Genomic DNA, 26,421 nt, shown 5'->3' with positions numbered 1-26,421 from the left:
TTTCTTCTCCTTTTTTTTTCCCCCGAGTTGGTCCATTTCTGCGACAAAGGCTGCTGGGGTGCTGACCGGGTGGGTCGGTCTGGGAGGACCTTCATCTTCACAGCACCTGCGTGCCTGCATGCCTGCCGTCTCCCATCACAAGACCCTCAGGCCCCTCTACTAAGACCCTCTCCTACATATGGTAACATTTCCAGGGGTGTCCGGAAACAGTAGAGCATTCTCCCCACTCCTCACCTGGGGTCAAGGGAAGTGGGTGCCAGGGGCAGGGAAATCTGGCTGTAATGAGACACAAGACAGCCCCACGGATGCTAACATCAAAGACGGATACCACCAGACGCAATCTCAGACACGGGGAAGGGACAGTGCGCACTCCTACTTGCAAACAGCAGTACGGGTGCCCGGACTATCCGCACAACCAGCCACGCAGCCCTGGGTGTCCCAGGGAAACAAGAGCTACGTCCACGCAAAACCCGCGAACACTGCAAGCACGACAGACAAAACTGGAAGCAACCCGAATGTTATTCAACACGAGCGACAGACACCATGGAACAGAGCGCAGGGGCCTCCCCTCGGCAGCTCCGAGCACAGCCATGAGTAGGCAGTGGTGGCCTTCACGGAGTCAAGGAAGGCAACCTTCATCGACACAAAACCCTAAAGGCAGGACTTCTAATCTCTAGAGACAGAAATCAGACCAGCGGGCCTGCAGCTGGACCCGCTCCCTGGGGTGGCCTGTCTGGCTCTGTCAGGGACCGCGTGCCTTGCTTTCTGCAAATCAGGTTTTTGGTGTGTAGGGGGGGTTCGAAGGTCCTGGAATCCAGGGGCTCCCCGTTCCCAGACACTACAGACGGGCCCATTTTCTAGCAAACCCAAACACATCAGTCCCCACAATGTGCTCCATTCCTTCTTCGACTGTAAGAAAAAACCGGTTTCATAATGCTATTTGGGAACTTTTGCAAATCAAGACCTAGGCATCCCGTTTTCAACTCCTACTTCGTGAAAATCCACAGGCATTTTCTGGTAGGTTGCCTGCAGCTGAACACCTGATACCCAGTCCCCAACACATGGGTTTCGGGTGTGGGAGCTCAGCCTGGTGGACAGGCAGCGAGTGTAACACACATGATTCTGGGGGCGCCTGGGGGGCTCAGTGGGTTAAGCCTCTGCCTTCGGCTCAGGTCGTGGTCCCAGGGTCCTGGGATCGAGTCCCGCATCGGGCTCTCTGCTCAGTGGGGAGCCTGCTTCCTCCTCTTTCTCTGCCTGCCTCTCTGCCTGCTTGTGATCTCTGTCAAATAAATAAATAAAATCTTAAAACAAACAGACAAAAACCACACACACGATTCTGAAGACTTATTATGAAAAAAGAACATTATATCTCATGGGTCTATTTCTATTGGTTCCATGTTGAAGTAACATTTTGTGTATATTAGTTAAATAAAATATATCATTATAATTAAACTCATCTACTACTTTATACCTTTTTAATATGACCATTAAAAAACCACTAACTCTATTTGGGCTTGCATTTTTGGCTCATTATTTTCCTATTGGTCAGAACCAAGCATCTGTCTATAAAGCAATCGATCTTTCTTCAGCGATGCAGACGGCTGAAAGAAGTAAGAGACACACAGCAAAAGCCGATCTGGGACGGTGGTCACCTCTGGGGAGAGGGAGAGCATCTGGGAGCAAGCGAGCACAGGCCCAAGCAGGACGGGCCAAAAGTCAGCCAAAGCCGTTAACGGGGGAGAAAGGGGATTATTAACACGCTTAGCCCAGGAAGTTCAACAGCTCAGATACAGCGGACTCACCCCCTGAGAGGTGCCAGTTCAGACAGAAATCCAAACAGTTAAACCGTGGAACTCATAACCTAAAACCGTCACGGGTGCATTCTACCAAGCATTAAAGCAGGGGAGAACACTGATCTCACAAACTCCTTCATAAAATAAGGGAGGGAAGAGTATTTCAACCCGCCTTAGAAGGTCAGCATTAACGTGCGGCCAAAACCAGACAAAAATACCACAAGGAAACCACAACGCGCTGTCCCTCGTGGACAGAGATGCACGAGTCCCTCACAGATTGTCGACAATCTGATCCAGACACGCGCCCGTCTTGACCACGATGTGCTGATCTTACACATTCAAGTTTGGTTTAACATTTGAGAATCAGGAAAAAAAATGATCATTTTAATAGATACAGGAAAAGCATTGGACAAAACGCAACACCCAATCAAGGCACAAGGCACAACCTCTCAGAACACCAAGAACAGAAAGGAATCTACTCAGCCTGCTAAGGGCCACCATCTCATTTGCGGTGAAAGCCCGAAAACCAGCCTCTGGACCGGGATGGCGACCGGACAGCCCATTCCCGTGGTGGCCCGGCAGTGCGCCAGCTCTGCCCGGGACAACAGATCGGGTCGGACTGTGCACAGAAGGCAGAGTGGGGCCGGATCTGAGGCGAGCAGACCAACCCTCACCTCACCCCACACGCGGCATATATCTCAAAGCGGGCGCGAGCGCTAGAATTACAAAGCTTCTAGAAGATGCACATAGAAAAATGCTTGCAAGTGGAGCCCAGGCAATTTTTATAAAATAGAGCAAAATTTTGCAAGATGAAAAGGAAGTATTAATAGCCTGGATTTCATCCAAACTGAAAATGTCACCTCTTCGAACGATCAGGTAAGAAATGAAGGGACCCCAGGGGCTCCGAGGGAACACTCACGTGTCCGCCGGGCACACCGATCTGGGGAGGGACGTGTTTCTGGAGTCCGAGAGAACTCTCACAACTCGGGGAAAAGCAACGGTGTGCGCGGGGCCTGCAGACGCCCCAAGGAGGCGCGAGGGTGAACAGCCCGACACGTTCCTCGGGGCACAAAGACCAGGCACGGGCGCAGACACGGGCGGACTCACCGCGGCCCAGGCTGGGACCAAGGCTCTGGGCTGCAGCAGTCCTTTCCGAGGGAACCTTCCGGAGCATGCTAAGAGGTCCACAGTCAGAGCGGCTGGAAAGGAACAGCCTTGCACGCGTCGCCCTCCAAGGGTTCCCCGGCTGCTGAGCCCTGGATGGCCACACGGGCCCTGGGCATCACGCTGGGGCTCCCTCCCTCCAACCACAGGGGCCACGGCGCCCCCCAGCGGCACCCAGCAGACACCTCCAGCCCCTGGAACAACGTTCTTGCCCAGACCCCCACATGCCAGTCTGCCCCCTCTTGGCTAGTCCTGGCCTCCTGCACCTGTCCCCCCTCCCCGGGCGCTTCCTGAGCGCAGTCCCCGGCACAGCCCAGGTCTGAGACGCTTGCGGCCAGCCACCGACGCTGACCTTCCCGCACAGTGTGCAGCCCGCCTGCCGGCTTCTGTACTCAGGCTCCCAGGAGGACAGACCTGCCTCTGAATCAGGAGGAATCAGAGGCCGCCCCGCCCCGTGTGGCCACACTAGGCCTGCCATGACCACGGCCCGAGGCTCATGGGCCCACCCAGGAAGCTTTCCTGCGGACAGCAGAGCCACCCGGCTCAAGGGGGGCAGCTCAGGGTGCTCAGCTCGGCCCGCGATGCCGGACATGACTCTGTCCTCCACGGACCGGCTGCCCCTGGCCGGGTCCTTGTGTTTTCACCCTCAGGAACCAAAGCAGAAGGGGTGAAGGCCAGCGACCCCAGAGGCTGTCTGCGGGCGCACACAGGGGCCGGGGTCAGCAGCCCCACGTGGCAGACTCCCAGAAACGTCGGCAGCCAAAGCCAACACCCTGCTCCTCCTGCAGTATGGGAGTTCAAGAAAACGGGGTTTCAGATTTCAGAATGGCTCTGCCAGCCCGGCTGTTGGACGGGAATGGCTTTGGCTGCAAAATGCATGTGGACCCGGAGATGGCCCGAGGCCATTGGGGTAGGAGCCACGGACGGCGCAGTGCCCACGGGCCACAGGCCGCACCTCGCTGGCGCCCAGCCTGTGGGTGCAGGGCCCTCACTCCGTGAGAGCGGCTCCTCCTCAGGGCTGCAGCACCTAGTTTCTCAAGCTCCAAGCCCTTCATGCAGGCAAAGACCCCTCTGGGCTCCCAGGCCCAGGAGTCCCTCGGGGGCACAGCTGGCAGAGGGCCCGCGGGCCACACACAGGCACTGGTGGTCCTCTCCGTGTGCGCAGCAGGCAGAGGTGGCTGGGCCGGGCCAGCTCCAGGCACCGTGGTCGGGAGGTGGCCTCTGCCCTTTCTCACACAGGATGCGGGCACTGGCATGTGTGAGGTCTGTGAGGAGAGGTACAGGGTGTGTGTGCTCACCCGCGGTAGAATGGTGTGCGCAGGGGAGCCAGGGTTGTGCGGCTCAGTGCTAGGAGCCTGTCGGGGCGACAGTCAAGAGGGAGTCCTGGAGAAAAGTCCGTCCCGAGGGCCGGGTTCCCACGTGCATCTGGGGCTCTCGCTGACGCAGGTGACCCAGGACCAGCTCTTCCCGGGTGCGCGTCACATCTTTGCTACGGTGGACGGGGCAGGTCCTGCTGCTCTGGGCCAGTGGGCTCCTCTCGCCACTGCCGCCGGCCCAGCCCATCCCCACCGCCGCTGGCCCCGCGCTCCACACCAACTAAGGCCGGACGAGGTGCTGGAGCTCACGGGTGCGTCTGGGCAACAAGACTACCCTGGACGCTTCTCACCGGCAGCTCTTCCTTTGTTTTATCCAGAAAACGCAAGTGCTGAGGGTGACCGGAGTTGCCAGCCCCAGCTCTAAACCTACCTGCGTGTTTCCTTGCCCTGTACACGCAAGCTTGACACATCACAACGTGAACTAATTCGGCGTAAGGTAAAAAACAACTTCTCCCTTGTGCTTACAGTGAACCCCCCCGAGGATCCAAGCTCAGACACCCCCCAAGCCCTTCACACCCCGCGTGGGTCTGGGCGTGTGTGCTGGGCACCGTTCCAGCCGCCCAGCCTCTGCCTCTCGGGGCCGCTCCGTGGTTCCGAGCCACACATCCTACTGGGACCCGACTGCTGCTCTCCAAGGTAAGCAGGAGCAGGAAAATTTGCTTAATAAACGTACAACTCCCACTTTTCTTGAAATTCGAAATTTGGCCCCTGGTGCCTCGTCTGCCAAGTGGTAAAGCAAGTCCGGGAAGGAGGAGACTTGGCCCCTGGGTGACGGGGGCTCCGCCCGCAGGAAGGCTGATGGCAGGGGCGAGCCTGGCACGGGATGGGGAGCAGAGCCCCTAAGCCTGCCTCCTGCGGGGCGGCCTCCAGACCCCCCAGAGCCCCCTAGCTCTACACACCTCCACCCCTGCTGTGGGAGTGCCTCACCCCTGCTGCACTCCCGGGGGCTGCACTCCCCTGGCGGCCGCGCTGGCTGGAGTCTGTTCAGCGACAAAACCAGACACATTCAGGGGGAGAAACTAGCAATTACTTCCAAACTAAGTTTGGGACGCTAACGTGCCCGCGGCCCCCATCACCCGTCCCCCTAGAGGATCCCAGACACGTCACTATTCGCTCGGCCCCCCGTGGCTGTACGTGCCGTCGCCTCCGAGCTCATGTGTGGCGTCGGGCCCCTCCAATGGCCTTTTTGGTTCAATTACAAGTACGTACTTTCCGACTCTTCTGTTTTAGGATAATTTCTATTCTCGCGGAGACTCCCCCGTGCGTCATTCTCAACGTTACTTCCCTTTAAATTCTGAAACCCTGATCCCCTTGGCTGTTGACGGTGTCTACAGAGAGGCAGTCACCCAGGGCTCTGCTGCGCCCACCTGTGCCCACGTGCTGGCAGACACCACGGACGGCTTCTCCGCCCCCAAGCGAGCGGGGCACCTGGACACTGCACGTGCCGCAGGTTTAGCCACCCAGTGATGCTCCCCACACCTCAGGGGACCGGCCCACGTGTAGCTGCAGGGACAGGCTCCAGGACTCCCTCTCCGTGAGGCTCTCCCGTCTTCCTGGAGCACACTTGCGCTCCTGGGGCAGTTGCAGGCCCCTCCTGGGTGGCCTTGTTCAGACCCCACAGCGCTCCAGTTTCCAGATAGCTCTTGAAATCCCCCGGTGTCTGCTGGCCTGCTTCTAGCCCCAACCAGGGCCCCGCCCAGGGGCCCAAACCCAGGTGCGGGGACTCCAGGCCAGTCTTCTTCCCAAGGGCAGGGACGCCCTTCCCAGGACGGACGGCTGAGACGGCAGCCCTGGGAGGCAGGTGTGGCTCTGCGCGGTACAGAAGTGGGGGGTCCCAACAGAGGCCCCGCAAGGACCCTTAAGGGAGGGCCTTCCCGGGCGCGCTGTGTGGCCGGCACCGAGCGCCCGCGTGCACGTGGCCTTTCCTCAGAGTCCCCGGCGGTGTGAGCGCGGAGCAGATGCCCCGGATCTGGGTGGGGAGGCCCTGGGGGTCGTTGAACCCTGAGGGGGCTCCAGGCTGCACTGCGGGTCACTGGGCCATCTGGGGCGCCACGCGGAGCCTCCTGCCGAGGCCTGTGGCCGGGTCGTTCGGAGGAGGCGGCGGGTGGAGGCGCGGGTCCGGCTCCGCGGACAGCAGGGGCTTCGGGCTCCACACGATGCTCCCCGGCGCAGACCACGCGCGCGCTGGCCGCCTGGACCCCAGGGGACGGTCCCGCAGGGACAACCGCGGGCCGCGAGACCCCCGTCCTCGTCCGCTCGGAACGGACGGGGTCTTCGCTCGGGGACGAGCTCGTCAGCGTCCTCAGGCCCAGCGCACCGGACCCTGCGCCCCTCGGGAGGGGAAGGCACAGGACGCCCCGGGCCGCCGGCGAGGGACCGCAGGGCGCAAGCTCGGAGCTCCCGTCGGGGCGCCTGGCGCAGCCCTGGGGGGTCTAGTGCGCAGCCCCCGCCCACCGCCGGGCCGGGCCACCGCCAGGTCACCGCCAGGTCACCGCCGGGCCACCCGTGAAGCGGGCCGTGGGCCCCGTTCGTCCTCCTCAGCGCCTCGCAGGGCACCCCCGGGGCTCACCCTCCATCCCCGCGAGCGCGCGCCCCACGGCCCGCAGGGCCCTCTGCCCCGCCCTGGGCTCTCACCGGCGCGTCCCACGGACCGTCCACGCGCGCAGACGAGCGGCGGGAACAGCCCCTGCGGGCCGGGCAGGCGCAGAGGAGCCGACGCGGGCACAAACCCAACCTGCCGGCGCTTGGAGCGCGCGCCCGCACACGCACACACGCACGCGCACGCCGGAGCCCCAGAGCGCGCACGCAGCACGCACGCACACAGACACGCGCGCACCCCGGAGCCCCGAAGCGCGCACGCGCACAGGCACGAGCAGCGGGGCGGGAGCACGGGGCCCGGGGCGGGAACGCAGCGGCGCTGCGGGTCTCCGGTCATCCCCGCGCACAGAGAACCCGAGAGCACCGGGGGCCCCGCCAGCCCCGGGCTAGGAACAGGCTCCTTCGGCCCCTCCGTGCGGTCACGGGGCGTCTCCGGTGCCCAGAGCAGGTGCCCAGAGCAGGAGGCAGCCGCGGGCAGGGCTCAGTCCTCCGCTCCGTGCTTTGACCTTCACACTGACCTTTCCACTTCCTGTCGGGAGTCCAGGAAGGAACGTTTCCTCCCACCCCGCAGCGAACCAGAACCAGACGATTCCCGGGCCTCGGCCTCCAGCAGCACAAGGGCCTCCCTCGGGCCTCGCCCCCCCCCCCCCCCCCCCCCCCCCCCCCCCCCCCCCCCCCCCCCCCCCCCCCCCCCCCCCCCCCCCCCCCCCGGTCGGTCCGGTTCCCGAAAGCGCCGAGGGCGAGGGCGCAACACCCGCCAGTTCCCGGGGCTGCGTCTCTGCGGCCTTTCCCAGAGCGCGCACCGCCCCCTCCCGCGGACCCCTGCGCCCCCAACCCCGTCAGACGAGACCGCGGGCCCGCCGGTTCGACCAGACGGTGGCCCTCACCCCCGCGGTCCCGGGCCCTCCTCCCCTCCCCAGCTTTGGGGGAGGCCCCGGCATCCTGTCCCACGCGGCTCAGCCCAAGCGAGGGGGAGGTTTTGGGGGCCCCTCGCGGAGGCCAGCTGTGCCCTCCTGAAGACGGGGGCTCCGACTTGGTGCCCGCACGCCCGTGTCGGGACTGAGAGGCGTCTCCCGAGTTCCTCTCCCAGCGCCAGCTCCCAGGGGACCAAGTGCACTTCTTCACTGAGCGCTTTTTAGGATGACCTCCCCAGGACTGGAAGTCTTCAAAAATCAATTAAAGGCAGAACTTAAAAGAAGCCAGGTCAGAAGCCAGGTCAGGTTTTCCCCAGCATGAGAGTCTAGAAGACACAGCTTTGTCTAAGTCGCGACTGTCGTCACCTAATCTATTTTTTTAAGTCATTAAATGTTATTCTTTTCCATAGGAGAGAAAACACCCATCATAAGAGTCATGGAAGGGCGACTGGGTGGCTCACTGGGTTAAGCCTCTGTCTTCGGCTCACATCATGATCTCAGGGTCCTGGGATGGAGCCCCGCATCGGCTCTCTGCTCAGCGGGAAGCCAGCCTGCCCCCCCCACCCCTTCCTGCCTCTCTGCCAGCTTGTGATCGCTGTCAAATAAATAAATAAAATCTTAAAAAAAAAAAAAAGTCATGTAATTTAAAGAGACCCAAAGTAGCCAGAACAAGCTTGAAAAGCAAGGACAGGGTTGGAGGACTCACAGTTCTCATGAAGTAAGCAAGCGCCCACGGAGTGAGCTTTAACATTTACCACAAAGCTATGGTAATCACTACAGTGTGGTGTTGCCATGCAGACAGATGAGCAGAACAAAACAGAAGCTAGAAACAGACCCGCGCAAATGGCCCACTGATTTTCAGCGAGGGTGTTGGGAGAGATGGATGGTCACAGGCACAGGATAAAGCTGAACCTTTCCCTAATATCATCCACAAAAAATTAACTCAAAATGGGGTAAAGATCCAAATGTCAGAGCTGAAACTATAATAATCTTACAAGGAAACATTTTGTGACCTTGGATAGGCAAGGATTTCTTGATGTGACACCCAAAGCACATATAACCCCCCACCCCACAATCTACACAAATTGGACTGCATCCAAATTACAACCTTATCTGCTTCAAAGAACACAATGGAGAGCATAAAAAGATACCTCACAGGACGAAAGAAAATATCTGCAAACCACACATCTGATAAGGGTCTAGCATCCACAATATACAAAGAGTGCCTGGAATTCAATGGCAAATAACCAACTTTAAAAAAATAGACAAAAGACTAGAGAACACATTCCCCCCAAAAGATACACAGATGGCCCAGAAGCACATTAAAATACTCCATATCACTAATCGTTAGAGAAATGCAAATCAAACCATGACATAGCACTTTACGTCCATTCACATGGCAACCAGAAAACCCAGAAAACAGCAAGTGTTGACGAGAAGTAGCAGAACGGCAGGCAAGCCTCATACTCTGCCGGTGGGAACATAAAATGGAGCAGCTGCTGTGGAAAACAGCTCGGAAGTTCCCCAAACGTTAAACACAGAATTGTCGAAACAGGGACACAGACAAAGCAAGGCCATGTCCACAACAGCCAGAAGGTGGAAGGAACCCAGGGACGATCACACCACAAATGGTGGGTAAGCACGATGTGGGGCAGACAGTACGTTCCCGTGATGAATATGGTTTAGCTGTAAAACAACAGGAAGCTGACCCTTTATAACATGGGCGAACCTGAGAACATTATGTTACGGAAGTCAGACGCACAAGGACAGATACTGTTCAGAGTATCTGGAAGAGGAAAACTCTGGAGGGAAAGCAGGCTGGGGTACCAGGGCTGGGGGAGGGCTGATGGGGAGTCAGCACTGGGTGGGGACAGTCCCCGGCAGGGTCACCAAACTGAAATTTGAGATGACAAGTTGTGTCATGTATGTTTGACCACAATTTAATAATCTCTTTAATGAGAGAGAAAAGGAGAGGGAACATCAAAGCAGGTCAGAGGAAGCAGACACAAGCCGAGGACATGGCGCTTGGGAGGCTGGAATCGGAGGGAACAGGAGGAACCAGCCCTGCCCACACCTTGATATCGGACTTCTGACCCCCAGAGCTGTACGTGAATAAGTCTGTGTTGGTTTTAAAAAAACCAACAACACCCAGCAAGCCACAGCGGTGCGGTCAGAGCCAGGAAGCGTCCCTGTGCAGAGCTCCTGTGAATTCTGGGCACCGAGCTGCTGGCCGCTGGGCAGGAAGTATGGACACTCACAGGGCGAGTCCCTGCCTTAGCCACTGCACCAGCCTCTTAAGGCTGATGGCTCTGTGGGGCTCTTGGGTGGATGCAGGCTGCACACCCAGGACGCACCGACCCCCGGTGGCCAGGCGAGTGCAGGAAACTGTCCTGTTCTGCCCAGGAGCCTGGGAGGGACCCCCCTCCCGTGTCCAAGGAAGGTGGCCAGGGCTTGGGGCTACACCAGGCGAGTGTGACACAAGCTCTTCTCAACTTTTCCTCCCCTTCTGAAAGGACAAAGGAATAAAACAACAAAAATGGAACAGAACGAGTAAAGAAGGCTCATTTCCTCTGGTCCCATCAGAACAAGCCACTTGTTTTCAAAATCCAAAGGACAGATCGGCTCATCGAGCTCTCCTCTGGTTTTGCTTCCACAACTATTCCTTACTTTTCAAAGACCCCAGGGTCTCCTACAACTTACACCTGAGAGACTGTGTTTTGTCTTGGCTCAGGCATACTTGAGAACACAGGACGCCTGCCTCCCCCAGACCCGAGCGGTCTAACCACACACAACAAACGAGCGCCTGGAGTCTCCCCATTTATTTCAAGGGCCTTGCCTGCTGTACATCTCCAGACTGGACACACCTAGCTCCTCTGGAAACGCTTCCTGCTCATTCTTTACTTCCACTAAACTGCAAACAGCAAACGGCCATTCCACAACACACGGCTGATACCCAACAAAGTTTCTTAATGAGGATGAGACCCTGAACAAGAACGGACAACACAAACCCGGGACTGGGACCTTCCAAAAGGTACATTTCTCTTTCTTCTGGGGGGAGACCGGTCACCATGCAGCTCCGTCTCCCCTGGAGGAAGGCAAGAGGCTGGCTTCCTGCACATCATCTCCTTAAATCATTTAAATGACTCACAACAGACACCTGCTGTGGTTTTTCTCTTCCACTGGGATTGTCCTTTTTGCAATTCTCTAACAACTAATGCCCTCCTGCCCCGGCTACAATTATGTTACCACGGGGTCAGGTGCCAGGTGAGCACGGCTATCTGCTGACCCCACGGAGACCTGGCTGGCCACATCATTCAAATAGCTTAAGTTCAAGCACTTGAGGAAGACAAACAGGTTTGCCGAGTAAACTTGTTTTTCCTTTAAAAGCCAAGTGAGGTGGGAGGAGGTAATGAGATCTTAAAACGCTGAAGGAAAAGAGTCTTCTTAGGAGATACCTCCGTCCACCCCGCCATGCAGCGTGAAGGAAAGTCACCAATCACTGCGGCAGACTCTCAGGGATTCCCGAGGCTGGCCGTGAGGACGGCGGGGGCCAGCCGTGTCTGGCAGTGACCAGTGCCTGTCTGCTCTCTGGATCCCAAGGTGCAGGCCCTGGGAACACGTCCCATAGGCATGCCCTTGACCTCACCCGACCCCACCGGCTGACTGGGGCTCTGCGGGACGAGGGCCATGCTCCGCGCGCCACACAGTGGGAGGAGGAGCACAGAATCACCCCGCTGCCCAAGCTGCTGGACCTGCTTCTTGTGAGCGAGAGAGCATGCTGCCCAAGAAGGGCACGCGGCTGAAATGTTCTGAGAAGCTGTCCCTGCTCGACAGCTGCCAAGGCGGTGAAACGAGACCCGCTCTCCGCCCACTGCCACGCCTCAGGTTCCCCTGGGGGAAGCGGTGCTGATGCCCCCTGCCTACCAGAGAGCTCAGCGTCTGGGTGGCTCCTTGGTGCCACAGGCCAGCACGTGCACAAATGCCCGACGTTACCTCCAGCTGCTGGCGAGTCCCCCACACGGCTGCGCAGCTCAGGGTAGACGCTTTTCTCCAAGGCGCCAGGTTTCCCGGCCGCAGCCTCCACATCGCAGGTACTCAGCTCCACCAACCTGAGCAAGGACAGCCACCACCACCACCACAAACAAGGGGGCAAGGCTGTGCGCCTTAGGAGAAGACGTGGCCCCGAGCCCCAGTCTGCCAGCCCCGGTCTAACTGGTAAGGAGCGCAACGTTGGCTTCAATTTGATCGAAGCTGCTTCTTTGGTTACTGATGCCTGGCGTAGGCTAGTATCGCCCCTTCATCTCTCTCCCAAGCGTAGGATCTAGGTGCAAATGAGGTACAGAAAACTGCAGAAGCAGCGCCCAACGCTCTTGGGATTCTTGGAAGCAGATGCAACAGACCCAAGAGGCCTGACGCATTCTCGCTGCTACTTTCTACACTCAGCTGCGGGCGGTTGACGCTCCGGCTCAGGCCCCGGCAGAGGGCGCGCGAAGTGCGCGCACCAGGAGGTGGAACCGCGGACCCCGAGCCAGACCCGGACGCGTCACCACGGGAGCCCTTCCCGAGATGCCAGAGCCGCCACGCGGCGTCCGCGGCCAGACGCAGGCCCCTTCCCTCCGCGGAGCCGAGCTTCCCACCCGACCGCTGCCGTCCGCGGACTCCTTGCCAGATTGGCCCGCAAATCCGCCTGCACGAGTCAGGAACGACCACAGGAGGGGCGCGTACCGGTAACGGGGAGGGCGCACGGGGGAGGAGCGCGCACAGGTAAGGGGAGCGCGCACGGGGGAGGAGCGCGCACAGGTAAGGGGAGCGCGCACGGGGGTGGGGCGCGCACAGCTAAGGGGCAGTGCGCGCAGGGAGGGAGGTGCGCAGGGCGCATGGGGGCCACGCCGCTGCAGTGAGAAGTCCCAGAAGCTCTGGGTTCTTCCCGATTCCCTTTTGATTTTGTCTCTTTCTGGTTCTGATGTGTCACCAACTAAAAAATCAGATAATCCAGGTTCTTAGAAGTTAGTCAAAAAGAAGGAGTTCCCAGGAGAGGCTGGGGGGGGGGGGCGCATGCTGCTGTTCTGGGGACCTGGGGGTTGCTTTTGTCTCTCCCCTTGTTTTGCCAGCAAGGGAAAGTGCACTTCCCAGAAATTCTATGTAGTTCCTTCCAGTGCCTGCAGAACACACACACGGAAACAAGCCCATCAGCACTGGCCTCCCTTGCCCAAAGCAGAGTCTGCCCTCACAAAAGGCTCAGGACGGACAGATGGTTATTGACGGACGCTTTTAGATGCTTTTGGTACTTAAAAAAGACAAAACTATGGATTATAGACTTAAAATGAGTTGTTCGTATTCAGAACGGAAAAGCCTTGCAGTTAAAGGAGAATGGAGCATTTAATGAAATTCGCAGGCTCATTAGTGGTATCTTACCAGGAAGTGATATGAACTCTTCTCAGAGAAGAGCAGAGATTGTATGACTAATTTCCAGATTCCTGTGGTTTATTATCCTTACTTCTAATTTGTTGGAAGACTATCTTTAGACAGATAACAAATGTTCCAGTATTCTGACATTTTAACACCCACATAGCAACAAGAATAAACTCTGATGTTAGATCCAAGATCTGTGGCTTCTGGGTTTAATAGAGAAACAGACATTAATATAGTTTCCCCTCTCCATAGTATGTTTTAGAGAAAGTGGTCAGTTCTGTGAATCTACCGCAGATACACTTTCTGGTGCTCCCTTTAAATGGAAAAAAAAAAAATGAAGAAAAACAGTACAGCTTAGTCTGTGTCAAATTATGTAAGTTTTTAAGTGCCATGAGTGTGGGTTAGAATTAGATAAAATCACTGTACTATGAAGGACAAACTTTCAAGGGAAAGGCACACAGAGGTAGAGGAGTGTGAAACTTAGTCTCTTTATACAAAGAAGACCCGAGCGTCCCCCATGGACAGCAGAGCATCTCTGTCACCCAGAGCTCTACCTCCACACCGTCTTCTCAATCAGCCAATAGGGACCATCACGCGTGTTGCCAAATATCTTCAAATGAGTGGGTCAAAGAATGAGCCAGGATATTGTGCTTAAACCCTTTAATTCTGTGAACAAAACTGAGGTAATGAAGCTGATGGAGGCCACTGGGCACCCCTGCCATGTGGATCAGGAGGGGGCCCCGGGCAGAACCAGGACACCAGCACTGCTCACCAGGCCTGGTGCTGACCTGCGGTTAGGCTGAGCTTGGGACCTCAGGGGCCAGCCACCTCGGCACCCTCCAGCCCCTGCTGCCAGACCCCAGGGCGGGGGGCCGGGAGGGGTCCGGCCTTGCCTCCCCTTTGGTCGCCCGGACTCAGCAGCAGCAGGCTCCTTGGGAATTGTGCTGCTTCCCACCTCACAAATGAGATCAGATCAGAGGACGGACACCTACCACCTCAGCTGCCAGCCTATTCCCCTTGGTGGGTGGTGGTGGTTTCTGCACCCGTGGCACTCACCAGTGGCTTAGAGAACATCAGCGTCTTTCAGTTTATTTTTGAAAAACGTCAGACTTTATCTTCCCTTAACTTGATAAAGAAAAACACTATTTAAGAGGACCCTGCCTTAATTATTTCTATGATGCTTAATGCCCTCGACTCAGAACTTGGATTTCTGGCTGCAGACATGCCCACGGCATGTAACCTACACCCCTGGCGCTCGGCGACACAGCCCCCGCATGACTCATGTTCTACCAGAGAACCCAGCGCACAGGCCCACAGCCGACGCACACAGCTGCCAGAGCTCCAGCACTCGCAGAGCGTCATGTCTCCAGACCCTCACTGGGGCCGGGCGGGGCCTGGCCCTGCCAAGGAGCCTCTGGGTGCCCCAAATCAGGGCCCGAAGCTTTCCCACTGAATGTGGAGTCTGAATTCCCCAGTTAGGAATAGGAAGCCCTTAGCAGCTCTTCACTGACTCAGCTGTGATCTTGGTTAAGAAAAACAAAAGCCAACCTGAGTGCGTGTCCTGACCGTGTCCATAGAAAGGCACACATTCCAGAAGCATGAGCCCCACAGGCCCACCCTCTCGGGAGGGAAGGGCCACAGACTCTGGGCTGCTTCTCCGCGCAAGGGCTGCTCACTGCCAGACCCTCCGCAGTCTCTGCCACTCTGGGTCATGAGGTTTGGCCCCTCGAACCCGCCCTGTGCCCTTGGGCAACTGTACCAGCTGCCGGGGAAAAGGCTATGTGCGGTGCCAGGCCCCAAGCAGCAGCGCCCTGCGCCTCACAGGGGAGGGACTTCTCCGCTCCAGTGGGGAAGCCACCAGGGACAGTAGGGCAGCGGCACGGGCAGGCAGGAGCGGCACCCTGGACCCATGGCCTGGAGCCACCTCTGTAGGCCCCCTCGTCCTGTGAGGGGAGGGTGCAGGCTGCGCGGGGCCCACGTGCTGGCTGTTCTGCCTGTTGAGCTTTGCGGCAGCTGGAAAACAAATCTCTCCCACTGGCATCTAAAGTGGCCATTCATGGGATCTTCATCTTCTCAAAATGTGACAAGGAAGTCCACATGCAGAAGCACTTTCTGTGTGTGCGTGCGCGTGTGTGTGAGGAGCAGAGTGTACGAGCTAGCAAGGTAGGTCAGATACAGAAGCAAACTCCAGGGGCTCTAGCCCCGCGGCAGACCTGAACCTGGGACCTGAGCACACAGTCCGCTTCTTCTGCGGGTCCCACCGCCTGCACATTGGTTTTCCAGCCAGCCCCACCCAGAAGGCGCGTGTGTCTCCCTCAGACCCTGCTCCAAGGCAGTCCTGCCCGAAACCTGGGCCTTTCCCGGACACCTCTTCCCCTCCCCAGCCTCCAGCCAGGCCTTCCGCACCTGCCTGCTGGCTCTGGTTCCTTCCCAGGCCAGACCCACAGGTCAGGCAAACACAGGGACTAAGAGAACAGCTCTCAGGACGTCCTGGGGGGCTCCCGGATGGGGTCCGGGGTACCTGAGTAAGAAGCTGGTCCGGTGTTAGCTGGTTGATCCACCGTGTGTATCGCTCAGTGGATTTGGGGGGCTCTCTCCTTACTCGGCAACCGATAATCTGTGAGACAACAACACAGAACTTAAAAAGTCACCGTGGGCTGATAGGCACACGCCTACCCACAGATGTCTCACCTGGCGAGAGCTAGCACACCAGCAGGGAACTAACAAAGATCCGTATCTGATCAGGCTGGGAAATCATCTGCGGGGAATGGGGGAGAGGGAGATGCAGGGTTCAGGCTGGACCCCATGATGGACGGTCCTACCCTGCCAGTTCCAGCAGCACCCATGAAATCACCCCAGGTTAGAGCTGTAGCCGACAAGCCTTCCCCCTTAATGCATTCAAGTTACAATGATCTGTGCACAAGGTCAGAGGTCCGGCTACCTCAGCAGGTTCATCCTGAATCATGACTCAGGCAGACACGAGGGGCAGGGGGCGAGGGAGAGAGGATCTCGAGCAGGCTCCCTGCTGAGCACAGGGCTCAGGGCTCGATCCCAGGACCCTGAGATCATGACCTGAGCCGAAGGCAGCGGCTTAACCCACTGAGCCACCCAGGCGCCCAATTAAAATTATTTTTTAAAAATATTTATTTATTTATTTATTTATTTGACAGAGATCACAAGCAGGCAGAGAGACAGGTGGGGGTGGGGGGAGCAGGCTCCCTACTGAGCAGAGAGCCTGATGTGGGGCTCGATCCCAGGACCCTGAGACCATGACCTGAGCTGAAGGCAGACACTCAATGATGAAGCCCCCAGGTGCGCCCCCCCGATAATTTCTTAATAAGGAGACTGATTCGGTGATGCAGGTCTTAGCGACCACTCTGAGGAGGAGAGAGTGCAGGTCAGGGTTGGCTGCTGGCCACACCTGGGCCCTGGGTGGGGTGGGGGGGCAGGCCCTGTGCTGCTGGGTGTCCCCCGGAGGGAGCGGCTCCTTCTGCAGCGATGGGCCCAGACACCTACAGTGGGGACCAGCCTCAGCAGACTCTGGAGGACGGGACCCCCCACCTCGGAGCAGTCTCACACCGGCATCCCAAACGCCCGCACACAGCCCGGAGCCAAAGTGTGGTGCTGTCCCCAGGTTTTGAGCTCTGTTGGAGGGGCCGTGGGGGCCGGGGCTGCCCAAGCAGGTGTGTGCTCTCTCCCTCTCCTTCTGCCCCTGCTCATGCCCTCTCTCTAAGTAAATACATAAATAGATAAACACATAAAAAGAAATTGTCAAAGGTTCTACCATGACTCTTGAATTCCTTAAATTCAGCTGTCTATAGCACATCTGTGCGGTGATTAATTTATATTAATGCAAGAATGCTAATGAAGACATAAGAAAAGTTTTTGCTTGGGGCGCCTGGGTGGCTCAGTGGGTTAAAGCCTCTACCTTCGGCTCAGGTCATGATCTCAGGGTCCTGGGATCGAGCCCTGTGTTGGGCTCTCTGCTCAGTGGGGAGCCTGCTTCCTCCTCTCTCTCTACCTACTTGTGATCCCTGTCAAATAAATAAATAAAATCTTTAAAAAAAAAATGTTTTTGCTTGCATAATTTTGTGTTTGGTTCTTTTAACGAAACTTTGTTTTTCGTAGTGCAAATAACACAGAGATCCCGTGTATCTTTTACACAGTTTCTCCAAGAGTAACATCTTGAAAAATCATGCAAGTCTCCCCAACCAGGGACCCCCCTCATGGCGCCTTTGTGGCCGTGCCCAGTCCTCCTGGACAGCAGCTGCCTGCCTGTCTTTCCGAGAGCATGTGCAGCCAGTAGTTAGCAGAATGCTCGGGATCCTGGACTGTGTGTGATCCCTGAAGTCTGGAAACTCTCAGTCTGTACAGCAGCCTGGGGACGTCCTGGGGACGTCCTGGGGACAGCCTGGGGGATGGAATGGATATGATCTGCGGACGGTCCGGGGACGGTCTGGGGACAGTCTGGGGACAGTCCGGGATGTGCTGGGGACAGTCTGGGAATGGTCCAGGGACAACCTGGGGACAGCCTGGGGACAATCTGGGGGACGGCCTGGGGATGATCTGCAGACAGTTTGGGGATGGCCCGCGGGGTCCAGAGGGATGGTCTGGGGATGGTCTGGGGATGGTCTGGGAACAGTCCGGGGACAGTCTAGGGACAGTTGGGGGGATGGCCCAGGGAGAGTCCAGGGCACGTTCTGGGGATGTTCTAGAGACAGTCTGGGGACGTTCTGGGGACAGCCCAGGGATGGACGCGGACTCACGCTTGTCGGGTGCTGGGCAGCAGCCTCCAGCTGGAGCCTCACCCTCTGAGGCATCATCACGTCGTCCTGAAGTGAAAAGCACAGTTTCAAGTCACGTAAAGCAACTCCCACAGACAAGAAAGAAAACGACAGAACACGCAACAGTGAAATGGGCAAGAGATGGAAGAGGTGGCACAGACTCTATGTCCAGGCCCGGCCCCCCGTGAGTTGGTGGGGGGATGCGGGCCATCCCCGCAAGGGCATGCGCTTTGCCATCGGCCCCGCACCCAGAGGGCCTGGGCGTCCAGCAGCGTGAGGACAGGAAGCCCCAGGATGCAGCCACGTCACCCACCGGGGAAAGGAGTCCAGCGCGCGAGCGTCAGAGGACCTACGGACGCGCTCCACGCAGCGGCATTCACACACAGGACCGGCCGCTGTCGGGGACGCCAGAGTGCAGAAGCCGGCAGTGGCCGTCACCACTGAGACCGCGGCACAGAGACACCCACACAGACGCCTCTCGCAGACATGTGCTGAGCCAGAGAATCAGGATAAGACACGTCCTATCACACACTTACTTAACAATGATCCGTATTGTCTGAGAAATGCACACATTATGCGAACTATAGAGAAAAGCAAGAATAATCCTGAAGTTGGAATAATGGCCGCTCTGCACAGGGACGGAGGGGCAAGCGCACCTCTGGGGTACGGCCACGCGGCTCCTTCCTGACCAGGAGCTGCTCATGTACATGTTTGCTTCCTTCAACCCTCAAAGTACACAAATGTTTTGTGCATTCTTCTACCGGTACATTCTATTTCACGATAAAAGAACATTTCAGTGTTCTGGTTAAGGTACAAATGCACCCAATACAAGAACTAAAAATATTGTCATTGGGGAGAAACTCTCTTTAAACTGAGCAATAAACTAAAAGGCCTGTATGTGTACTCATGTTCCTGCAAAAGGACCTCAGGCACATCGTGCTCATCAAATCGCCTGTGACAAACGGAGCTGAGGGGCCTGTGGCTGAGACAGGAAAGGAGAAGGATGGGGGAGGGGAGGGGAGGTGAAGGACGCGGGAGAGGCAGAAGGGACCCGGAGGGCAGGCCCCACACCAGCCCCAGCAGAGCCCAAGCTCAGCAGGCAGGAGAGGAGTGCAGGTGTGAGAACAGAACCAGAGGAACCCGCGGTGAAAGACCTCAGAACAGAAGCAGAAAAGGAAACCTTAAGTCAACCCTGGGCCTTTCCAACGCCTGAGCCCCTCCCTGGCTGCAGCTGGGGACACACTTCCAGCCGTGCGTGTGGTGCACCAGCCTGGGAACCTTGAGAGGGAAACAGGAGAAGTGAGGCGTGGCAGCAGGACACCCGGGCAGGTGAAGCTGTGCGGGGCACAAGAGGTCACACCCCAGGTCAGCCTGGTCCACTTCCACAATGGGAACAGCAAGACAGCAGCGCAGGGACAAAGGGGCAATTCCCCTTACAGGGAAGGCCTGCGGGTCAGATTCTTGACAAACGGCTCCTGTGTCCGATGGCCTCACACAGAATCTGACAAATTTCTGACCGTCTCCTAAACCAGTCTTTGGGTTTAGGAGTGTTGGGTTACCCGTGGGAAGCCAGCACACAAGCATATGGGTATTTCAAAAAGAAGGGTTAGAGTTAGAGCGGGTCTCTGCCGGGCGGCATGACCGGCCCTGGACCCCATGCAGGGCTGCAGGACGTGGCCTGGGGCACCACCACACAGGGAAGCACCCCGAAAGCGACGCCCCAGTCCTCTGACCTCCCGTCCCCACACCTCAGCAGCCATGCCCAGACCCCACAGCCCAGGGAAGGGCCACCTTGCGTGCCCTCCCAAGAGCATGGGCTGGCGTGCCCTCCCAAGAGCATGGGCTGGCGCAGGCCTGTCTCTGGCCCTCAGAACACTCGCAGGACAAATGAATGTGCGCTCCAGACTGGGCAGTGTTTCTACTTACTCCGCCACTCATAAAACACACCCATATATTCTTTTCTTTTTTTTTTTTGGGATATTTATCATGATCTACAGTTGGAGACAGAGGAGCTATAATTATCTGTTTTGTAGCCAAAGGAAACAAGACTTGGAAAGGCTATGTATTTCCCCAAGATCTTACAGCAATTACATGCCAGAGCTAAAATTTGAACATGGGATTAACTGAGAAACTGATCTGTGCTAACAGCTAAACTGCCGAGAAATGCCCAGCTCTCAGGAACATTCCAGTGTAAGTTTCCACCACCTCCTGGACTAGAGTCGCTCCCGGGCGTCTCATGTCAAGCTCTGAGGCCCACAGAGCGCCCCGGGGGTGGCTGACATGCTCATCGACTGAGAAATTCACGGAGGAACGCAATAAGCAAACACGGAAGCTAAAAAACAAACAGCATGAAGGTACACACACAAACTCAGTGCACAGGGGTCCCGTGGATCACAGAGAAGCTCCTCGTTCTCCGAGACCATCTTGAGAAAAACTGGCTGAAAAGACGGGAAGGCGTCTTTATCACACTGAAAACCACGTGGTATTTTACTGACAAGCCCAGACGTGATCCGCACCATCATCGTTCACACCAGCACCCGTCCATGCGGGCGGCTCTGCCGGGTCCACAGGGCTCGCAGCTGGTGCCAAATGCCAGGAGCTGGTCTCAGCAAAGGTCAGCTGCCCAGGGCAAAGCGGAGGAGCCCACAGGGTGGGCGTATAGTCCTGACCCCACGGGGCACAGGAGGGAGGGCTCAGAAGCCTGCACACTTGTTTGCCTGAGAGCCTCCAGAGTCCCCAGACCGGCGGGAAGTCCACAGTGTTACCACTTCAGAAACAATGTTCTTGGCAGACTAGGGCAAAGGGTTTTGATGTTTTATAAAAAATAACATGAATTCCGAATGAAATGCTGTTTCCTCTCTGACCACAAAAATAATGGGTGGAAAAAAGCTCATCTAGTCAAAGAATTCTGCAGTAGAAAGAATCTTGGAGCTTCAAGTTAAGTAGCTTCTGAGTGAGATGGTGGCTGTGCGCTCACGGCCAGCATCAGACAGAAGCTGGAGGCGGACGGAAGCCGGGGATGCGTGAGGTGCGGGACGGGCCGCCTACACGAACGTTGCCCGAGTCCACACAACGCTCTCCCTCTCCCTCTATTTTGTTCTATTTTGTTGTGAAGTGTCCTTATGTCTGGCTTTCAGACACGTGGGCTGGAAGATGGACAGAAGTTACGTGGTCAGACCTCCACACTCAGGACCCACACTCCACAGGGAGACCCTGAAGAAGGCGAGGAAGACAGTGGACCCACCAACAGGTCGAAAGCCTGCTCGCAAAGCCCGGGGTCAAGTGACTTGCCTCCAGTAGCTTCCTGCGTGTTTCTGCTCAAACTCTGAGTCCCAGAGGGCTTTCCTGCTCATATGGTCTGCAAATTCCACATTCCACCTGCAGACGTGACGCACTAATGACACTCCTCTCTGTTCGGCTAAGAGCTGTGTATTTTAGGAGTCTGCAGGAGTAACACAGAGTTAAGGAGAAGCACTGGCAGGCACTGGGCCTAGATCCACTAGAAGGCCTAAACTCAGAAAACACAAGCCCCTTTTGCCCCGAAGGCCTCCCTGGCCCTGGCTCTGAGAGGAGGGAAGGTGGAGCCCAGGCTGCTCATGACCGGGTGGGGGGATTTCTCCTTAGGCGGCAGCCCCGACCTCCCTCGGGTGAGAGGGGTCTGGGGGCACCACCTTGGCGGTCCCAGGATGGTGGCTCTCCCAGGTGCCTGGGAAAACCAGGGAGAAGCTTGGAAGAAGCGGACCCTCGTCCAAGACCTCCAACTGCACAGGGAGGTGTTCGGAGACCGAGGCCGGTGCGCAGGGACAAGCAGGCACCTGAGAAAACACACAGAACAACACAGGAAGAGCCCCCAGAAAGCAACCATTAAGGAAATAGTTCAGAAGAGTTAAAAATGAATAATTGTCAGTAGGACCATAGAAATGACCTATTCAGTAAAAAGGGTGGGAGGCGGCAGGGGCAGAACAGAGGAATGAACGAGCGAATGAACGGGCGAGATGGGAAATGAGCAGGGAACGGCGGGCGCACCGCCGACTGAAGACGACGGACGTGGATGAACTCAGTCCTTCCACATGGACGCGCTGTCCGACTGCAGTTCACAGAACAGACACAGAAACAGCACCAGATCGCCCACCCGCTGTTTGCGAGAGACAGACTTCAGGCCCAAAGACAGAGCGACGGAGCGTGGGAGCACGGAAGGCGCCCCGCGAACAGCAGCGCAGGAGACGCAGAGGGAGGCCGCGGGCGGGCATTAGGCCAGCAGAGAGCAGACGCGCGAGCACCCCTGCAAGCCCGCGACCCAGGAGGAGGGAAGAGAAATGCTCGCAGCCGAAGAGAGACGCAGACCCGAGCGAGCGCGGGAGCCTGGCCACGCGCTGCGCACAGCAGCGCTCAGCCCGCCCGCGACGTTCGCCACACGCGGGGGCTGCGGCGTTAAAGCGCCGAGGCCAGAGAAGGCGTGAGCCCTGGCCACACAGAAGCGGAGGCAGAAATCAAATGCAGGAGAGTCCGGGGGACCCACCACTGGCGTGCGCAGGAGAGCCGAGCGCAGAAGAGGACACCACGACACTTCCGGCCGAGCGGAAGTGAACGGGGGACACGGCAGCACAGCTGCCGCCACCCCTGTGCCAGCGAACACCGGGTTCTTAGAAAACACCAACGAAAAAGAGCAAACTACACGAGAAGTAAACCGAAGCAACAATAAAGATCTGAGCAGTGCGAGAGGAAAGAACACTAGAGGAAATCAGTTCAGACGACGACTGGCTCTTTGAAAACAAGACACGTAACCAACCTTGAGCTGCACGGGAGACCAGCAAACTTGCTCTGTAAACGGCCAGATACTAGGTATTTCAGTCTTTGTGGTCATATGTGGTTTCTACCAATATTCTTCTCTTTTTGTTCATTTTGGTTTTGTAGCACTTAAAAAAAAAGACCATTGTTAGCTTAGAGACCATAAAAAACAGGCTGCCAGCGGGTTTGGCCCATAAGCTGTCATCCGTTACCCCTGAGCTGGACGGGGAGAATGAGACACAAGCAAGCAGATTCTGGAATGAAACAGAGGCAGCAGGGCCAGTCTCTGAGCAGGTGTGAGAGCGGCAGGAGAGCCCAAACCAACCGCACGCCCACGAATCATGCAGTTCTGATGAAACGGACAATTGCTAAAAAGACGTGGGTTTCTGAAATAGACTGAAGAAAAAATACAAAATCTGAAGAGATCTATAAAAAGGGAAAAAAATATATTGAATTAGGAATTAACACAACACGAAACAATACGATACGATACGATACAACACAACACAAAACGATGCAATACAATATGATACAATATACAGAAAAAGTGCTAGACTTGTACGGTGGAAATTAGGAAACACGCTGAAAGAAGGGAATGATCTAAGTGAACAGAGACACGTCCCACATTCATGGGTCAGAAGACTCAACATCACGAAACAATTCTCCCCAAATTGACCTACGGATGCACTACAACTCAAATCCAAATCTCAAACTTGCATTTTTACAGAAACTGGCAAGCTGCCCCTGAAATTCCCATGGAGATATAAAGACCCAGAGTGGCAGTGTTGGCAAAAGAAGAAATACTGTGGAGACCTTATGCTTTCGGGGAAGCTAGCACTTGGGTGGGAGATGCAGGCTCAGACCCAGCAGATGAGGACCTACAAGGCAGAGGCCGGGACCTGGGGGCCAGACGGCAAGAACGCGCACAGACCCCACCACACACAGAATGAATCCGACGTAGACCACGGACCTCAGTGTCAGAGCCAAAACTGGGAACTCTTAGGAAAATCTCGGTGACCCTGAGAGAAGTGAAGAATCCTCCGAGAAAAGTGGGGCTTCATCAAAATTTAAGTTCTTGTGAAGATTAACACGATAGTGAACAGAGTGCCCCCGACTGCGAGAAAACGGGGGCAGAGGCCCCATCTGTGCGGGTGCTGGGGGTCTCTTCACCCATGGGACAGGCCCTGAGCAGAGGACCCCAGCGGCTGTGGGGGACCCGCCCAGCAGGCGTGGTGACAAGAGCCTTTCCTCTCTCTGGGCCATCCACTCTTCCTTCAGCTCTGCAAGAGAACTTCCCCAACGTCATTAAGGGCAGAAGTGACAGATACCTACGGCAAACAGTGCACTTCATAGTGAAAGGGCTCAGCACCTTCTCTGAGATTCTCGCAATGTCTGGTTAACAACCGACTGGGAACTCAAGTCAAGAAAAAGAAATAAAAATCACAAGGCTTAGAAAGAGAAAAAGGGATTGTAGACATAAACATCCCAAAATAATCAACAGAGGAAATATTGGAATTAAAAGTAAGTTCAGCAGGGTTCCTGAATACAAGATTAATAAAGTTAAATTAATGTCTTTAAACCTACAGAATTTTTCTATGATGCTACTTACAATAATACCAAAAAAATCAGATTATTCTCCCACATCATTGGTGAGAATGTAAAGCGGTAAGCTCCTGTGGAAACAGTCTGGCAATTCCTCAAAATGCTGAATGTGGAGTTTACAGCCCAGCAGCACCAGTTCTGGGTCTATGTCCACGAGAACTGGACACATCTGTACACATGGGAACTAGTACAGGAATGCTTGTGTCCACGTCTGCTGAGCAGCTAAAAGCAGATACAACTCAAACGCTCATCAAGCAGCATCTGGATAAACAAGACGTGGTCCCTGCATCCAGGGTCCCATGACGCCGTGCCGGGAAGAAACAGAGCTCTGACACGGCTGCAACACTAGGGAAAGACAAAGAAAGCTGGTCACAGAGACCCAACCACATCAGCACCACTTCCAGAAAATGTCCAGAACGGGCAAGCCCGCAGAGGCAGAAAGGGGGCCTGGCTGAGAGCTGGGGGATCAGGAGTGAGAGCTACCTGGTGGGGGTACGGGTTATGTTGTGACGGCAATGTCCCCGAACTGGACAGTGGTAAGGACTGCATGACACTGCGAATGCACCCAAAACCCCTGAATCGTACACTTCGAGCAGGTGGATTTTACATGAATTCTATCTTAGTAAAGCTGATAACAAATGTTTTTTCGAAACCAAATACCAAGGGATACCAAGGAATTAATTTACTGAAGGACTGCGAGCCCTCTAGTAGGAAAACCGTGCACGGCTGCTGAGATAGAGACGAGTGGACACAGGTTCCCTGTTAGGAAAACTGAGCACCGTAAAGCAGCCAGCCCGCCCACAGCTGACCCACAGCCTCAGCATCTAATTCCCTCAAGATCCTTACTGGAGAGTCTGTGGAAATTAACAAATAACGGACATTTATATAAAAACAGTTGATTTTTTAAAAAGATTTTATTTATTAATTTGAGAAAGTGAGCCCAAGCAGGGGTAGTAGCAGGCAGAGGGAAAAGCAGGCTCCCTGCTGCTGAACAGGGAACCCAGTGGGGGACTCAATCCCGGGACCCTGAGACCAAGACCTGAGTTGAAAAAAAAAACAAGCCCCATCTATACATTGCCCACAAGAGACTCATTTAGTCCTAAAGACACCTTCAGATTGAAAGTGAGGGCTGGAGAACCACCTGTCATGCTAATGGGCACTAAAAGAAAGCTGGGGTAGTCATCCTTATATCAGACAAAGTAGATTTTATTTTATTTTATTTTATTTAAAAAAAAGATTTTATTTATGTATTTGACAGAAATCACAAGCAGGCAGAGAGGCAGGCAGAGAGAGAAGAGGAAGCAGGCTCCCCGCTGAGCAGAGAGCCCGATGTGGGGCTCGATCCCAGGACCCTGGGATCATGACTTGAGCCGAAGACAGAGGCTTTTTAACCCACTGAGCCACCCAGGCGCCCCTTATTTTATTTTTTTAAATACCATTTATAATAATGTAAAAAAATCAGAAACATTTAGGCATAGATTTAACAAAGAATATTCCAAATCTATTAATGAAAAGTACATAACACTGCTGAGAGAAATTTTAAAAGACCTATACAAATGGAGAGATATACTATGTTTGCAGGCTGGTGGACTGAGTTTTTTTTATTTACATTTTTAATTTTTTTATTAACATATAATGTATTATTAGCCCTAGGGGTACATGTCTGTGAATTGCCACCTTTACACACTTCACAGCACTCACCATAGCACATGCCCTCCCCAATGTCCATAACCCAACCACCATCTCCCTCCTGCCCCCCCCAACCCTCCATTTTTTTGTGAGATTAAGAGTCTCCTATGGTCAGACAAACTAGATTTTAAACCAAAGATGGTGATAAGAGATGAAGGAGGATGCTGTATTATAAAGAAGGAATCTATCCATCAAGAAGATGTAGCAATTGTAAATATTTATGCCCCCAACCTGGGAGCAGCAGATAGATGAATCAATTAATAACAAGCATAAAGAAACTCATGGATGACAATACAATATA

At 55.7% G+C, this 26,421-nt stretch overlaps 1 protein-coding gene across 14 annotated transcripts in view; it reads right to left on the bottom strand.

Annotated features, from left to right (window-relative positions):
- B3GNTL1 (UDP-GlcNAc:betaGal beta-1,3-N-acetylglucosaminyltransferase like 1) overlaps window positions 1-26,421 on the bottom strand; it is a 110,690-nt gene that overhangs the window by 53,698 nt on the left and 30,571 nt on the right. For 13 of the 14 annotated variants that reach the window (XR_006608283.1, XM_045085608.1, XM_045085600.1 and 10 more), the window contains 2 exons: window positions 18,024-18,089; window positions 15,779-15,874 (listed from right to left, as the gene is read on the bottom strand). Coding sequence is in view for 13 of the 14 variants with exons in the window: in XM_045085608.1 (XP_044941543.1) it covers window positions 15,779-15,874; window positions 18,024-18,089 (162 nt within the window). In the remaining variant the exon portion in view is untranslated. Of the gene's footprint in view, window positions 1-15,778; window positions 15,875-18,023; window positions 18,090-22,830; window positions 22,958-26,421 lie in introns of all 14 variants that reach the window. The other variant, XM_045085609.1, reaches the window with a different exon arrangement.

This window comes from Mustela putorius, unplaced genomic scaffold (genome assembly GCF_011764305.1).
Source record: "Mustela putorius furo isolate JIRA1106 unplaced genomic scaffold, ASM1176430v1.1 tig00000873_pilon_pilon_pilon, whole genome shotgun sequence".
Lineage (NCBI taxonomy): Eukaryota > Metazoa > Chordata > Mammalia > Carnivora > Mustelidae > Mustela > Mustela putorius.
This window is presented reverse-complemented; position numbering and strand designations above follow the sequence as displayed.